This window comes from Prosopis cineraria, unplaced genomic scaffold (assembly GCF_029017545.1).
Source record: "Prosopis cineraria cultivar Desert tree isolate PC_DT_omini unplaced genomic scaffold, ASM2901754v1 PC6, whole genome shotgun sequence".
NCBI classification, from domain to species: Eukaryota; Viridiplantae; Streptophyta; class Magnoliopsida; order Fabales; family Fabaceae; genus Prosopis; species Prosopis cineraria.
The window spans coordinates 678,119-695,263 of NW_026555337.1; the positions used below are offsets into that span (position 1 = coordinate 678,119).

At 33.7% G+C, this 17,145-nt stretch overlaps 2 protein-coding genes across 4 annotated transcripts; one reads left to right on the top strand and one right to left on the bottom strand.

The window, feature by feature from the left end:
* Window positions 1-857: 857 nt before the first annotated feature.
* Window positions 858-9,544, bottom strand: LOC129313341 (uncharacterized). 3 transcript variants are annotated; one of them, XR_008593895.1, is made up of 13 exons: window positions 9,213-9,544; window positions 8,470-8,546; window positions 6,709-6,784; window positions 6,552-6,624; window positions 6,393-6,444; window positions 6,084-6,145; window positions 5,387-5,450; window positions 4,546-4,606; window positions 4,375-4,461; window positions 3,946-4,039; window positions 2,903-3,007; window positions 2,387-2,697; window positions 858-2,292 (listed from the first exon to the last, which is right to left on the bottom strand). XR_008593895.1 is itself a non-coding variant. In XM_054956337.1 (12 exons), exons 1-11 carry the CDS (start codon window positions 9,299-9,301, stop codon window positions 2,915-2,917), a joined length of 828 nt encoding a protein of 275 aa, XP_054812312.1. In that variant the 5' UTR covers window positions 9,302-9,544; the 3' UTR covers window positions 2,294-2,697; window positions 2,903-2,914. The 3 variants fall into 3 exon arrangements, 2 of the variants coding, with proteins under 2 accessions (XP_054812312.1, XP_054812313.1); XM_054956337.1 differs by lacking the exon at window positions 858-2,292 and having other exon boundaries at window positions 2,294-2,697; XM_054956338.1 differs by lacking the exon at window positions 858-2,292 and having other exon boundaries at window positions 2,294-2,697; window positions 4,546-4,582; window positions 5,354-5,450.
* On the top strand, window positions 1,077-1,979 carry LOC129313342 (tetrapyrrole-binding protein, chloroplastic). The gene has a single exon (XM_054956339.1). The coding sequence runs from the start codon at window positions 1,077-1,079 to the stop codon at window positions 1,863-1,865; it is 789 nt and encodes a 262-aa protein (XP_054812314.1). The 3' UTR covers window positions 1,866-1,979.
* Window positions 9,545-17,145: the final 7,601 nt, after the last annotated feature.

Sequence of the window (17,145 nt, forward strand, 5' to 3'; positions counted from 1 at the left end):
AAAATTTTTCGAGTAGCAAGATTGTTAACGTAACTGACACCAAAGCGACTCTGATTTTAGTGTTTGGATTGAATGGCTCTGCAATATCATACTATCATCCATTCAATATTTGAAAAACAAAACGCCATGCCCCCACGCCGGATCGCACTACACACCTTCAGTTTACAAGACAGAAACTGACCCATGAGGGCGTCGCGTCTGTCGCGCATGTTTTAGTTGTTAAACATTAGAAAAGAATTTTATCATTAATCTAAAATTTCAATATCATAAAAACATATTAAGACTTTTTGTAACTTCCTCGAATATTAAGACTTTTTTTTTTAACTTCCTCGAGTGAATTAAGTGGATTCAAATTTGATATCTTTAGTTGATTTAAAGAAAACAAAGCACGGAATAACAAATGATCTCCGAATCACGAATTTTCGAGGAGTCCAACGGTTTGGAGGTGGTTGCAGCACCCTACCACAAATCTACAAAAAGATATAGGATTCACACTGTGACTGTCATTTGAAGAGTCCAAACGGTGAAGGCCACACACAACGATATCCATTTGCAGCAGTCGGTTACTTTTGCCGCATGACACGAATTATGGAAAGTACCATTCTATGAAACGTGGATGCATTCTAGCAAGACATTGACGTGTATTTCCTTGCGGTGTGATCAAGCCAGAGCTATATGGTTTGGTTCACTCAGTTTGAATGTTTTTATGCATATGAAATATCTGACTTAATTTATCAAAAAAAAAAATATCTGACTTATCAATTTTTTTTAAAAAATACTTTTTAAGATATTTAACTATCGCTATTGAAGTTGTCTACTTTCCAAGTTGCAGTTGAAGTGAGGAGGAAACCGAAAAAAGAAGAAAAATAGCGATTTAATAAAGGCGAAAGGGACAGGCAGAGAGAAAAGAGAGAAGAAAAAGGGAGAGGGGGGGGGGGATCTAACCTCACCCGAAGGGAGCCAATGAAAAGGAGGCATTATATTGCTTTTGATGAGCCCTTGCTTCTCCCTCTTCACATATTCCTTATCTCACTCCCTCACTCCCACTCTCATCCATCCGCTTGGCTTCACATCGCATGGCTTCCACCAATTCCCTCCCCTCCATCCGCCACCCTCACCACCACCATTCTCTCCCCAACCGCCGCCATCCCTCCTCCGTTCTCTCCTTCCCTCTCTTTCCCAAATCCATCGCCTTCAACCCTAACGCCTCTCTCTCCTCTTCCTCTTCCCCCTCCTCCTCCCTCGCCTTCTCTGTCTCCCCCTTCACCTCCTCCTCCACTTCCCCTTCTCAAACCGTCTCCTTCGACCTCCTCCGCCACCACCTCGCCGCCTCTGACTTCCGCCAGGCCGACGAAGAGACCCGCCGCCTCATCATCGTCCTCGCCGGCGACGCTGCTCAGAAGCGTGGCTATGTCTTCTTCTCCGAGGTCCAATTTATCTCTGAAACTGACCTCAAAACCATAGATGAACTCTGGAGGCAGTACAGCGATAACAAGTTCGGGTACAGTGTGCAGAAGAGGATATTTGAGAAAACAGAGAGGGACTTCACCAAGTTCTTCCTCAAACTCGGTTGGATGAAGAAGCTTGACACCGAGGTGGAACAATACAATTACAGGTCTTTCCCCACCGAGTTCATGTGGGAACTCAATGACGACACCCCTGAGGGTCATTTGCCTCTCACAAATGCCTTGAGAGGCACGCAGTTGCTTGGCAGCATTCTCAGCCATCCGGCCTTCCGTGCAGAGGAACAAGACATCGTTGAGGACACGGCGAGTGATAATGGGTTAGCCGGCGGAGTCAAGGATAAGGAGGCCGTGTCAAAGCCATTCACCAAGAGAATCTTCAAACCAGACTATAGCTTCTGATTGCTTGTGAAGGGGCGCTGTACCCTCTAAAGCGCACACAGATTAAATTCACATAACTTGGGTTATCCATGTGTATTTATTTATCAATGAAAGCTGTTCCTACATTGTACCTTCCCCCCTCCTTTTTGCCTTCATCATTTCCCCCCTCCTTTTTGTCTTCATCATTCAAAATGCCTTTCTTCGTCCTTTAGCGCAGGGCATCCATACCTTTTCTCCCCTTTTATGGAGTCTAGTAGTGGAAACAAGGCGTGAAGCCTGCCTTCTTGTTTTTTTTTTTTTTTTCACTGTTGTTATTATGACGATGCTAATTTGTGTTGTTATTGAACCCTACGTTACCGATGATAGGGCGATGAGTGCCGTGGCAAGTGGGGGATCCACAGCTCTCTCTCCCATCTTAATTTTCATTTGCGACTCACAGACATGATCCCTAATGTTCAAAATAAAATACATTTCAGTCATGATCCATAAATGGGCTTCTTCCCATCCCTATTCAAGAGCAACACAGACGTACTCGGAGTTACCTCCGTTGGTGCCTTGGTGGTAACATCAAAACACGAAGCCGCCTTCTACCCATTATAGTGCTTTGCCATGTTGTAAGGTTTCCGAATGGGTCAGATACAATATAAACCAGATGATGATTTGCAAAACTGATTATAGGTACAATGAAAACCTTCTACCCTGCTGTTGTATTTCTTTTTCCCCCACGTTGAAAACCTTATAACAGCCCCAGAACTATCGCTGAAGAGAATATATAAATAATTTATCATAGCTGATAACAAGGCATTCTTAGATCATGACCCATGGCAGAAACTGGATGCCAACTCCTCCCGCCCTGCAATATACAATAAACCACAGAGCAAAGAGCAAAATTTTATTTCAAAACAACGCAAGCCATGCATGCCTAGACCATAGTTTCCAGTACAAAAGAATTTTATAGCTTATAGCACCTGTAGCATTCAAATATTCATGCAGTTTTTGCTGTTCAATAGTTTCTTTTACCAAAACTTGATTATATTGCAGGAATTTCCATGACTTACCAGGTGTTTACACTATGCACAGGGGCACAGTCTCCTTGTATACTGATGTGCGCCATCACAAGAAAGCGTAGATTGTGCTTGAGTGTACAAACATGATCCTGGATTCTAAAAATAACAGGAAAAGAATATTGACTAATACAGTCCGTCCCGCTTTATACAAGTTACGCCTTGTTTTCATAATCTTGAAACAATTTGCGTTTTGTCAGTGCAAAATAAATCAATATTTGGCACGTGTATGTTCCTGCTTATGCATGCTCAATGATTCTAGATAAAGTTCTACATAAAAGGCCCAGATCCTTTAATTTCCATTGACGGACCAAATTAAACAAAATGATTGATTTTAGGCAAATGTCAGGTGACACCGTAACGAGCACAAATTTAACCTAATGTGTAAAAAATTCTTAAATCAGAGCATTGCATGTCTCTTACCCAAGCAGCGGGGGAAAAAATGCAACATGCCAAAATAGTTATTCTCACATGGCCATTCGGCCATTCAACTTTAAATGGACGCCACCAATCAATGCTAAGTTGTGAGATAAATCAAAACCAGCAGGGCATTATAAATTTCACAACGCAGCCAATTTACTTGTCCGAGTCAGTAAATGGTTCACCAAAAAGGAAGAAAGGAAGAGGAAGACTAGTACATAGCCAAATAAACTACTCCTATAATGTTCTTCAGCCACAAACCAATTAGAACGGGGGGGATAGAAATTGCACTGATCTAAGGCAGCACATGGGATGCACCAAACACAAACATTACTATTGAAAAAGCTCTTAACAACAAAATAGTACGGTTCAATATCCACAAAGTCAAGGAAATTATCAGTTTCAAATAATCCATCAATTACCGCATTTAGTAAAATGTAAAATAAGCATTTAATGACATCAGGACTATACCATTTTAAGCCATGTTATATAAACATATAAATTATCTATGACTGCACCGTTCTTGTCTGTTTCTGCAGCCTAACTAGCTTCTTGACATATATCAGGCATCAATCTAATTCAAAACACCAAATTTTGGAGCAGAATTCAATTATTACCAAATGCTTTGGAGCATCATGAACGACTTCAGCAGGTTGATCTGTTCCTGCACTTGCTAAGCAAGATCCCTTGCAAGTCATATATTTCTGCATGCTGCCAAAAATATTAAGAATAATCTACAACAGCATTATAGCAAAAGAAAAGATACAAGTATCTCCATGCTTGTATGACATTCCTTCTTTGTTTAATGCATCATCCATGGCATGGTGGTACTATCAACAGAAGGGATTGGAGATATTTGTCCAATTTAAAATTGAAAATTGCCTATCCTTATGACGGTAGATACAGCCTCGTATAAATTAAAACCACAGAATCCAAATAAATGCATTAGACACCTCAAGTACAGTGCAGATAAAATACAGAGTAAAGGATATAGTCAAAGTATATCCACAACAAAATTTAAAATGTAAAGTTCCAGCTCCACTTACATGTCACATTGGTTAAGCACCACAAGCTTATTTGGGACACACGATTGTCCTCTTGACTTGCAAATAGAATCGCATGATTCACCTTGCCTGTCAAACAAGTGATATGAAGTTACATCAAGAAGCAGCAAGAATTAAACTGAATGGCACCGAAAAAACAAATCTAAAAATTACCTTCCAACAACAACATTAATGCCATTCAATTTTGCCTCTGGAAGCATGCTATTTATCCCAGCTTAAATAAAAACATGGAGAAAGAACATTTAATATGTGTGTGTGTGTGTGTGAATAGCTGAAAAATGCACAAAATGGTATATTTGTAGTAAGACATTAAAAAGCCTTTCATCACAAAACTAGGATATAAATTGAATCTGCAAAATTAAAAAAGCCAAAAAAAGATTTCTTCAATTGGCATTCTGAAAGTTTCGCTAAACATTTTCGTCTCTCGAATCCTCAAAAGGTGTACCAAACTAATTCCACTTAACAGACTCCACTTTGGAAATGGTTGTAGAACTAGAAACGAGAGGAAGGGAGGACAAGAAAAACAAGCAATACTATTTGGACCTTGTCTTGGCATGTTATCTAATGCAATCCTCTCCTCCCTTCCCCCTCATTGCCCCTCTACCAAAAGAATCTTTAATTTAAGCCACTTCCTTTTTACAACTCGGCTTTGGAACCCATTTTCTAAGTTATTAACTACATCAGTCAAGCAATAATCTAACAGTTGCACAGGTGATGTATTCAAAAATTCAATGTATTCCAAGGTAAATTGCAAAGAACAATCCAACTAAAAAATTTAAGGATAGAAAGCTTTTACTTCTCCCAAGAATTTATTAATTAACCATATTGCTGTTCATGTATATCCTTTGTCTCTCTGTACTAGTGGATAGAAGAGGTTTCTAATGTTAGTTAATTGTAGGTGATAAAATTAAATCTGCAACTTCGTAGGTCAAGATGTAAGCAACCCAACACAACAAGGTACCAGCAAATATTACAGATTCTACTGTAGACTTACCGGAGGAGTTTGATGGCAGAAGAAAACAGTGATGGAAGTCACTGAGATAGGCATTTTCATGAACCTGAAATATAATTTTGATATTAAACAGCCAAAAACTATCAAAACATTCAGTGTCAGATTATTTCCATTTTTTCTCTAGGTTAATGGCTTATCGGAAGAATTTGTTTTGGATGGAGCACAATTGTGTTGTGTGATCCATATAGTCAACCCCTCTTAGTGGTACAAGGCTTTTGTTGTTGTTATTGTTGTTATTCCTTATTAGATATTTGTGTTGCAAGCAAAAGATGCAGAAAGCTTGTTTATAAAGGATGACATCTGTTATTCTTCAATCACTTCAAAATTTTATAGTCATATGAATCCTATTATTTTTTCACATGCCTCGAACACTAATAACCATTTTCTGACTTCATTTAGGCATGCATGTCCAAAAGTAGGTTCACATACCCTGGTAATTACAATTTGTGAGAATATCAAATAACACAATTTAATGAACTCTATAATAAACTGCTAAAACTGATTGTGAAACGCAGAACACAGTAAACTCTTTCCTCATGAATACCCAAAACTAGACTTAATTGCAGGGCCTTCACACACTTTTGTCACAAAGAATAAGAGGATTACAAGAAATCAACGTGCAACTTCAAGATTTGAATACGTCAACAGCTCAATAGCAGGATCACAGAAGCATACTTACCACACTCTCAGAACTATGACGGCATCTCCCAGCACAGAAGTCAAAAACACTTGCATAAGTCCCTGCCAATTATCAAATGGGAGTAAATGTTTTTTTTTAAAAAAAAAAAAACATATATACGGTTTATAAGAATCTTGGGAATTGCCAAACAACCTAATAAAAAAACTGAAGTGAAAAACATCTAATCGCTTATGCTTATTAAGGACTGCATGCAGTACTATTATAATAAATATCTCACTGGTCAAAGCAAATATCAAAGTGAGATAATCACCCCAATGCTCTTTCAAGAAAAGGTTATAGAAACTTTACTTGCAGAGGCTGGCTTCGCAATCTTCACCTTCAATGCATCTTCCTTATTTGTCTGTTCAACAAAGTCCACCCACACTTACTCCTTTCTTCAATTGCAACAAGGGAATGCAACCAAAAATTGAAACTAAGACAGGAAGAGACTAGCATGTAAGGAATTACCCGTGAAGGATTCAAGCAGCATGAAACACAATATTCATAAGAGTTGCAACAATGCGAAAGAAGATTGCATCCACTGCAAATAATAGCAACAGCATGCTACTAGTAGGCAATTCTCATGAAAGTAAGCAGTTTGCAACATATTTTGAGAAGAACTTACTGACAAGAGAATTTCTCCCCAATTTCAGGACAGCAGCGAGACTGTGAATCGACAGATAGACCATTACACACGTAACCTACAAATTCAAAAACTCAGTTACGGAAGGATAACAGTACATGCCATGCAAGACATAATCAAGCAGATCATTCAAATAACAAAAGTAATGAGTTTCGTGTTGCTATTGAACACAAAACTATGTAAAAAAGCCCAAGTTGAAATCTAGTTATGATATGTATTCAGCAGATGAGCAAACTTGACATATAAGCAGAAATTAAAAGACTACACAGTTGATGACGCATTCATCAATCATCTGATTCCATGTTTAGTAGCATACAATATCAGTATATTAAGAAAAAAGCTGGTGCATAATGGATAAAGATCGGTCAAAACTCATAAGCAACCAGACACTGATGCAAGAAATTTAAAGAACTTGCTTGACATATTGATGTAACACACACACACACTTGCACAGTGCAGGACAGAGGGAGAGAGTAGAGAGAAACCAGAAATAAGGAGGGAGAGATTAGAGGCAGAAACAGAGAAGGGAGAGGGCAAACAGAGAAAGAAGAGGAAAAGGGGGGGGGAGACAAAAGAGAGAGGGTGAAGCTATCTGAATACTCAATCACATATTCATTCATCAAGTTTACCTTACAAGAGCAAAGCCTAATCTATTTAAACTAAACTTTCCTACCTATGAAGGAAACCTTAATAACTTAGCTAAATAAAGTTAATGTTCAGATCTTCCTCTTTACAAAAGTATTAAATAACACAAAAGTAACTTACTTCTTCCAAGATAGCTTTCTTACAAGCAAAATACAATGATCATAAGCTAGCATAGGTTTCTTCCTATAGAAGGTTTCTTCAAAATATATTAATTCTAATATTTCATCATTTCTTGATGGAACTCTCCTTCGGAGAGTTTAAAAAAAAAATTGATGTAACTCCACTAGAATGCGATGCAAGGAATTCCTCCCAGTAGCAGCTAATTTGGAGATCCTTTCCAACATTCAAGGTAGTGGAAAATGAGACCATGTGGAGAGTAAGCAATGTAATCATAGTGATTTGGAAAACCTTCCCAATGAACAAGATAGTTGTAGCAAATGGTGTAGCACATGGATGACCGGAAGCAGGACTTTGACAAAGTTGAACACTCCTCTTGTCAAGATCCCCAACTTGGTAAATCTCTAAGGCTTATGACTCAAGATCTTTGGCCACCAATGTGAAACCTTGATTCAATTCAAGACTCATGCCTTCATATTTCATGGAGATTTCTTCTAAATCAGCATCATTCTCTTGTTTCTTAATGACATTTGTGCTAGCCTTAGCTACTGCCTTGAATGCTTCCAAATCTAAGCTTCCAATTTCAGGACCACTAGTGCTGTTAGTATATTTTTTTTGGTATAACTGACATAGGTGAAGGCTTTTTAATGAAGGTGCCATTCTCTTTTGCCTTGACAATATCATAATCCTATCTTGAAAAAGTTATCTCCATGCCCCTTTAATGGCCTAAACATTTGAGAGTCCTTAAGGCTTCATCAAACTTACTATTCATATACTCCTACAATTCTTGAAGTTTTTGATCCACATATTCCTTTTGAGCCCTTTGAGATTTCTCAAGATCACTTTTAAAAGCCACAAAACATGAATTTTTTTTTTTATCTGATATGTGGGTGTATGTTACATCACATATTGACGATGATTGTCGCAGCAAGGTATTAATATCATACGGAGATCGATGTGACCGAAGAAAGAAATCCTCACCGTTGTCATCAGAAAGAAAGTATCGTCCTTGAACAGTAGTTTGGCATTGACGTACGGTTTGAAACCCAATATCCTTCCTACAGAATTAAGTTTAAGAAAAAAACCATATTAACAAGCTACACCTGTAGCATCAAACACCAAGAATGAATAGAAGAGGGAAAGGGGCAAGACCTAAAAGGAGGACGATATCAGCGTGGTAGGAACTTGCCTCCGTTAAATAAGGAATGCTATTTATCTTAGGCATAAAAAATCAACTCATATGACAGATATCTTGCGACGAAAATGAGATATAAGACAGTATGCTATTTTTCTATCTCCACTGTATATGAAGCAATCTCCCTCGGTAATTTAATATGCCGTGCAGGTAAAGAGAGAGAAGCATCAGGTTAAGATAAAAATATTTCCCCAGGACTAATTTATCAAATCCATTTCCCAGAAGATCTCAAAAGTAGCTCCAAGATACCTTTTTTTTCATTTTTTGCCAAAGAGCTCCAAGATACTAAGACATTGCTCATTTCTAGAATCATGAGTTTTTTTGTTGTCAGGACATTCATGAGATTTGATTTGACCAAGAATACCGATTTCAAATCGGCCATAAAAGACTGTAAAATTGACAATTTATACATAAGTCTCCGAAAATATCCATTTGAAAATTAAGAGCAACTTAATATATCATATTCTGGATTCTCGATAGCGAAAAAGAACTTCCTTCTTTCGAGAAAGAAAGTTACGCGTAACATTACCTGATTGCAGTAGCTCTTAATGAGAACTGAAAGATCAATATCTGCACCAGCATCAAGGGCAAGTGCAGCCAAGATGCAGAGATTGCCATTCGCAACAATCTGGAATTGGAAATAAAAAGCGGAACTTTAATTTAAAAGATTGTCACCCCGACAATGTCCCCAGCCTCGTTGAGCGAGCTCCGCTCTCACCCAGTCCCTCCGTGATTCTCTTTTGTGATTGCTACTTCGAACAGGATCACGCTCATGCCTGTCCGGCGCGAGCAATTGCCCAGGGTCCTGACATGAAATTGGAAGAGGACATTTGCTTTTCCGTTTTCACGAAGCGCAGTCGATAAGAGTGGTTGAGATTTCAACGTTTCATGTTTAAAAATAAGAGGAAAAAAATACGCCGGAAGACCAAAATCAAAAGATATTTATGTTCAAAAACCAAAAAAAAAAAATTAAAATCACTCCAAATGACCAATATCATTCCCTGAAAAACGGTGATGACCAATTTGATCTTATTGTTATATCAAATTGAAAAAATTATATTCAGATCTCACAAAAAAAAGTCTATTATCAAAAAATCTCATAAAGTTTACAAAACACTCTTGAATTTCAAATCTTATGCATTAACAACTTAATTAAAGATATTAACAATTGAGTAATATGCAAGATTTAAAACTTGAAAAAAATTCATGAGATTTCTTAATAATAAACGTTTATCTATAGGACCTTAGTGTATATCCCCTATTAAATCTGTGATCTTTGAGCGGTAAATTTGACAATAAAACTTGTAAATTTTCATATAGGTTTAATACATAAGCCATATTTGGTATGGAAGAATGAAGGAGTAAGACTGGGATTGGCACTCACTAATCCAAATTTTTATATTTGGTAAGTGAGAATGAATATTTTAAGCACCACCACCTCTTTTGTATTGCAAAATCAATCATGAGATTGATTTTTATAAAGACAAGAATGCTCTCACCCCTGCCTTTCGTGTACTTCATCTTCTTTTTTCACTAGTTTAAGAATGTCCAGATCCTACATCATGTTCATTTACTAGTTCGAAAACTCATTCATTTCCTTCATCTTCATCTTCAAACCTAGTTCAACGGCATCATCGATGACAATTCAAAACTCTGTATTTCATCATTGTCTTCCTTAGTTTGAGAGAGTCTAGGTCTAGCAACAAGTCATCCGATAAGGTCCACCACTGCATTTGTTACCAAATTCACACCGTCTTAGTTCGAGAGATTCTAGATCTGGTTCCAAGTCATCAAATAATCTCTATCACTGCATTTGCTCCTAGATCCATTGCCATCATCTTCAGTTCAAGAGATTCTAAATATAGTTCCAAGTCATCGGATGATCTCCATCGCCATGTTTGCTCCCAAATCATGATGAGTCCGTGATAGAGATTGCAGCATTTGTTCCAAGTAATCAATGGCAGGGGGAGGGAGGTGGGGTTCGATCGTGAGTCATGATAGAGAAGATGGGTTTTAGCCTTTTAGGGCAAAATTTTTTATTAATTATAAGGGGTATTGTAGTCTTTTCATAACTTTTTTTAATTGTAGAATAAAGTGAAGTAAAGTATTCCTACAATTATTTCTTTATAGCAAACATGATTTTAAAACCATAATCTCACTTTTTTTTATAGCAAACATGATTTTAAAACCATAATCTCCCTCCCAATTTTAATCCCTCCAAATTCAAGCCCACGTAGGGTATAGGAGACAGACATGGATTTAGATCTACTTTCTACTCATCCATGCATGATGCCCACATCAAAACTGTCCATCTCATCCAGCGATTTACATCATGCCACGTCTGCCTAAGTTATGGAAATTGACAAACAATAAAAAAAAAAGCCCTACCTTCCTTCTTCTTTCTTTGCCCTTTCTTCATTGCCCATGTTATGGAAAGTGTAACATTTTAATTTTTATTGATAGAATTTAAGTAAAGTTTGGATATGATTTATTAGGTAAATTGAGGTTTAGGGTGACTTAATTTATGTTATCTAACATCTAGAAGTACATGGGATTGAAATTTAATGTAATAATTAACATGAAATTGGAGAAAATCATAATCAAGATAAATTGATTCTAGTTATATTCTTAAAGCATTAAATTATTATTTTATGAAGAAGAAATATAAAATTGAAGGTAGTAAATATTTGTTAGCATTGGTGAAATGCCTTAACAATCATATTGTATTTAGAAATAAATATACAATATAATATATATATATATATATATTATACAATAAAACATTATTTGATGGGGGGACGTGGGCCAAGGTCAAACACATTGGCAATTACAATTGCCATTGACAATCTGACATGAACACACAGTGCACATTTCGTTCCTCCTTTCCCTTCGTCTTTTCCTTCTTCTTCTTGGTTCGGCAGTGGCACTGTGTGTATGTGAGAGGGAGAGGTTGATATATTTGTGAAAGCAATTACTTGCCAACATCACCCATACACACGGCAATAAGGAGTAAATATACTCAATCCTTCGCCTACTTGCAGCTACAGCGCCGCGGAAACAGAGTGATGAGCAGTAGGGGGCAAGAAACTTGAATCTTGGCTCCAGAATATTTTAAATGGGATTTCAAGCTTTTTAATACTGTATAAGTATTATAAATATTTTTTTAATTACATATCCTCTTTGATTTTTAATTTCATGATAGTGAAAAAAACTGGGGTTGGATAAATTTTAAGTTTTTGGACATTTTAATTGATTATTTAATTTTTAAGATAGCTAATAGTATTGGAAAAAGAGTTTGTATGGAACAGATTTTGCCCAATTAGTTTATTTGAGGAAATAAAGTTATGGTTTAGTAGAAAATTTTTAATTTATAATTTTGGAAGTGATATATTTCAAATTTAATGGTTTATTTTGAGTTAATGAAGGTTGTATTGATGATTGAATGGATTGGTTTTGAGTTTCATAATGGAATGTGAATATTAATGATTTTGGTGGGAATTTTAAATGTTGGTATTTTGAGATTTAGGATGACTTGAGGAAATTATTATTGTTTTAATGTTTAATAGTTCTAATGAGTTGAATGAGGTTATTAAATTTTATAAATGTAATTGGGTTGGAGGAAAATTATTTGTGGTAGTGAATTAGGATTTTCAAAGGAAATAAAATTCAGGGAAGATTAGGATTCTTTGTGATAATTAGGAGTTTATTTAGATATAGAAATATGATTGTAAAGTGCTAAAATGATGGTTTGTGACATGAGGCTAAATTTCTTATTTATAGGGTATTTTAATGCGAATTTATGGAATGGAAAGATGAAAATGGTGATATTAAAAATGAGTTATAGACTAATTATAGTTTGTTGATATTTATAATTTATTAGAAGAGGGTTAGAATTTTAGTTTGTCATTCTAACCTTAAATATGATATAAATAATAAAAATTAAAAGTGTAAGCAATGTCTTCCAACTCTATGATTAGAGTTGTTTTATTGATTTCAATAATTGAAATTAATAAATTATAATACCATGCTATATATAAATTGTATTGTTGGTGAAGATTGTGGTGGAAGAGAAGTTGTGAGGGATAAATTATTGTTAAAGTTATAAGGTAACTATGCTTTAATTTGTGATTAATGTTGCCCTACTGCTATTTGTGTGATTATTTTGGAAAAAAAAATATGTTGAGATTTTTTTAGAAATTATGTGAATATTTTATTGAGAAATTTTAGAATTGAAATTGTGTATTTTAAATGTTTTACCAAGTAGGATGTCATATTGTAATGTTGTTGGAAATGAGAAAATTATGGACGTTGTCATATTTTATTGAGAAATTGTAAAATTGAAGTTGTGCATTTTAAATGTTTTGCCAAGTGGAATGTCATATTATATTGTTGTTGGAGATGAAAAAATTGTGAAGGTTGTGATATTATACATTTGCACATTGTTGATATTTAATTACTTGACTTTTGTAGGAGTCATTGGAAGATTTGTTGTTATATTTTTATGTCACATGGTACACCCCTATTGAAGGCTTGATAGGCGACTTGTAAGGGCTTGGGCTAGTCTACCTTTAGCCTAATGATTTAGCACCAAGTAAGAGTTATGGCTCAAGGTTAATGGAGGAAGATAATAATGGTTGTTTATCATGTAATATAATATCTCTTGTATTTGTTTAAAATGTATTATTTTTCCTTACTTAGCAAACTCACATATAAATGTTTGTATATATTATTATAAATTAGCATTGGTTACTGAGACTTTTTAGTTTCATCTCTTGTGGTTAACATTTTTAGGAGAAGAGCCAATATGTTATTCAGAGAAACCCATGAGGCTCAGTGGTATAGAACCATTTACTCCTTTTGGGTTAGATTTATAATTTTTAATGATGTATTATTGTCTATGTTTAGGGATTTTGTTATTTATCAAGCACATGGATTCATGTTTGTGATCATACCTCTGTAAATAATTTCTACGTGTTATATATTTGGGGTGACTATAAATCATGAAAAAATTATGGAGATATATCTTTATACTCGTTGAGGCATTAATGAGACTTGATATTAAATGGTTTGAAATAGCATGATGACTAGGCCATGTGTCTCGACTTGTTGAATTTGAACAATTAAGCTAGTTGTGGTTTTTGGATTTGGTTTGTATTTGTAGGAAGCATAATGGTGGAAAAATGATATTTTGACCTATGTGGTATGTGGGAGGATAATTTTATAAAGATAATATTGTGCATAGATCAAATACAAATGTTAGAGGATATTGTATTAAGTTTCCTTTATATGAATTGTGTTACGTGGCTGTAATCCAACTATGGTTTCTTTTATATTTAAATAGAAAAAAATGATTATATATCATTTGAAATACTTGTGAAATAGTCAAAAGTTTTTGAAATGCACATTAGCTTCTAAATTCCTAATTTATATTTATTTGTTACGGTTTTAACTTATACGGGATCATATGGGCCTTTCATACTTTCTTTTCATTATAGATGCTTGGGATCCTAAATTTTAAAAATAACTATTTAATAAGTTAAATTATTTTTACCATGATAGTTTATCTAGTTCGTTTCTTTTTACCATGATAAAATCTTTTCTATCATACTAGTAATTTGTAAATAAAAGTGATTTTATTTCTTTCTACCATGATAGTCTTTTAAAAGGTGGGCTGTTTTTATAAATTGTGTTTCACTCCTTCATACCATGGTAGTCCATTTTCTATCATGGTAGTGCTTTTAAGATAATGAATTGTTTTTAGAAAGAAATTAGTTGTCCTTTGCTTGCCATAATAGACCCTATCTGCCATGGTTAAACTAATTGTTTAGGAAAAAAATTGAAGGTATTGCAGAAAGACAAAAGGAAAAGCCACAATTATGCAAAACATATTAATCCAGTCCACTTCACATAAAATTTATAAATCATAAACATTTTTCATATTGATATTATACTAGTTAAAAAAATAACATTAGCTTTCACAATTACTACACAATCATCCAAACACGTGAATAGGGAATTTAAATAATTCAATTATCTCAACCCTTTTATCACTAAAAGGGTTACTTGGTTAATCAATAGCCCCACACGTGTCCATTAGGGTATCAACATCCAATCAATATTTAATCTATAAGATTAAACATTTAATCATCAATTCTCACTTTAATTAACCCTTTTTTAGCAAAATTTTCACTACCCACTATATCTAAAATCTCATTTTAACACCCTTAACTCTTTCAACATACTCCATTAATCTCATTTAGCACCCAAACACTTAAATAACCCACGTTGCTCCCAAACACCTAAATTTCACTTAGGGTTCATCTAAATACTAATCAAAAACTCCAAATCGCTACACAATCCATAAACTTAGGTTTCTAAGCTTGCTTTAACTCACTATGACCTTAATTAAGGTAATGGGTTCGGTTAAAACTCAAGAGAATATAAAATCAAGTCTCACATTACCCCAAACATTCAAAAATTTCACATAATGGGGAAGGAAGAGATATATAAACCCTACCTAAGGATAAATCTTACCCAAAATGCTTTCAAATAGCTCCTAAAATCAAGCCCTAGCACTCGTGAGTTCTTCCTCCATTGCTCCTCGTATTTCCTCTTCTCCTTCCTCTATTTTCTGATGCACATGCGAACTAGTTTAATTGAGTTTTTGCCCATCTATCACGGCGAATAGCATAGATTGACCCAGCATAATTTTGGGCCCCTTTTATGCCTCAATCTGTTTGAACTTTAACTCAGCTCTCTTATAAGCCTATTTAATGATTCAAAAATCATATCAGTCATCCAAAAACATCATTAAATCATAATTCTCTTATTTGACTAATTTGTCCTCCTAATCACTTAAATTTTTAAAGTTTAAAATTTAAGATATTAAACCAGGACCTTGAGTCAAGGGCGCAAAATAATTTAATAAAAAATTAATTAAAAAATAATAATTATGCTAGGACTAAAATTATAACAACATAAATAGTTTTTTTCATCATTTTTCATTTGGAAAAATTATACTGAATAAATTACTGTGGTCTTTTATTGTGATATACTCTTCATATTTTATCTAAACCATTAAAATATTATATATTTAATAATTTTTTTGAGCTTAAGTATTTTTTATTTAATTCAAATGGTGCAAAATATCAAGAGTATGGGGTGTAAAATTATGAATTTTATATAAGCCATTTGTAATTTTCTCTAAAATAAGGTGAAGGGATGCATTTACACTCCCTCAAGCCAATATGGCTCCGCCACTGTGTATTGGGATGGTAACCAATATATTTGTAAAAGCCTTTTAGCCAATTTCATTAATCACTATAAAGTCAATAATTCGAGCAGGCCAAACTTATTTAGGCCAGGCTTAATTCAATCCAAGCTTATTTGAATTGGGTTTAAATTATCTTACCCTATCTAAAAGGTTCATATAGTCAAGCCCGACCTTAACACCTTTAGGCTTCAGACTTATTCAGGCCAACTCAAATACCTAAACTTTTAAAAAATATTTTTATTTATTTTTGAACCAATTTTAATTCTTAAATAATTTTTTAAGTATAAAACATTATTTTCATTTTAAAATAATAAAATAAATAATAATAATTTATTAATTTTATACTTAAGTAACTCTGTTACTGTTTTGTTGTATTATTTATAAGTTATTTATGAATATTTTCTTTACTTATAAATTAATGTCTTAATTATTTAAATATTACTCTTATCATGGTCATATATAAATATTTTATATATTTTAATTAAATTATATTATGTTAATCATGATCAAGTTGATATTAATTTAATCACAGTTAAATCACCAACTTAAAATTATTGCCTTAATTAGTTCAAAGTTTTTAATAACTTTTAGATAAACTATAATTTTTATTTTTAAGAATATTAGAAAAATAATCACCATTATATTATATAAAACAAAATAACTTAGTTATAAGTAAAATATTTTTTAAAAATTATTTTTTTTGACTTTTTATATTGTTTAACCCCTATATATAAGAGGTATTTACTCTAATTTATTCTTAATTTTTAACCAAGTTTAGCATAGACGTAGACGATAGCCAAATAATTATTTGGAAATATTATTCTATTTATTATATTTATTTAATAGTAGAGTCAAGAATTCATACATGCCCTTAATTTTAATTTTAAAATTATTTTTAATTTAATTTTTACTTTAAAATTAATTATCTTATTTTATAAAATATAAAATATATTTTTTGGATACTCAAAATGATGTATAGGACACAAAATTTTTCTAAAAAAATAATTGAGTCTTAAAATATAAAAATTAATATTTAAATATTATTTTGAAATATTTTATTGATTAAAAACAATAAAAATATGAAAATATAAATGTTTTTAATTTTTCAAAAAAAATTATAGTAATGCATTCAAATAATAGTATTTTAATATAGAATAACATAAAACTTAAAGAATTAATTAATAATATT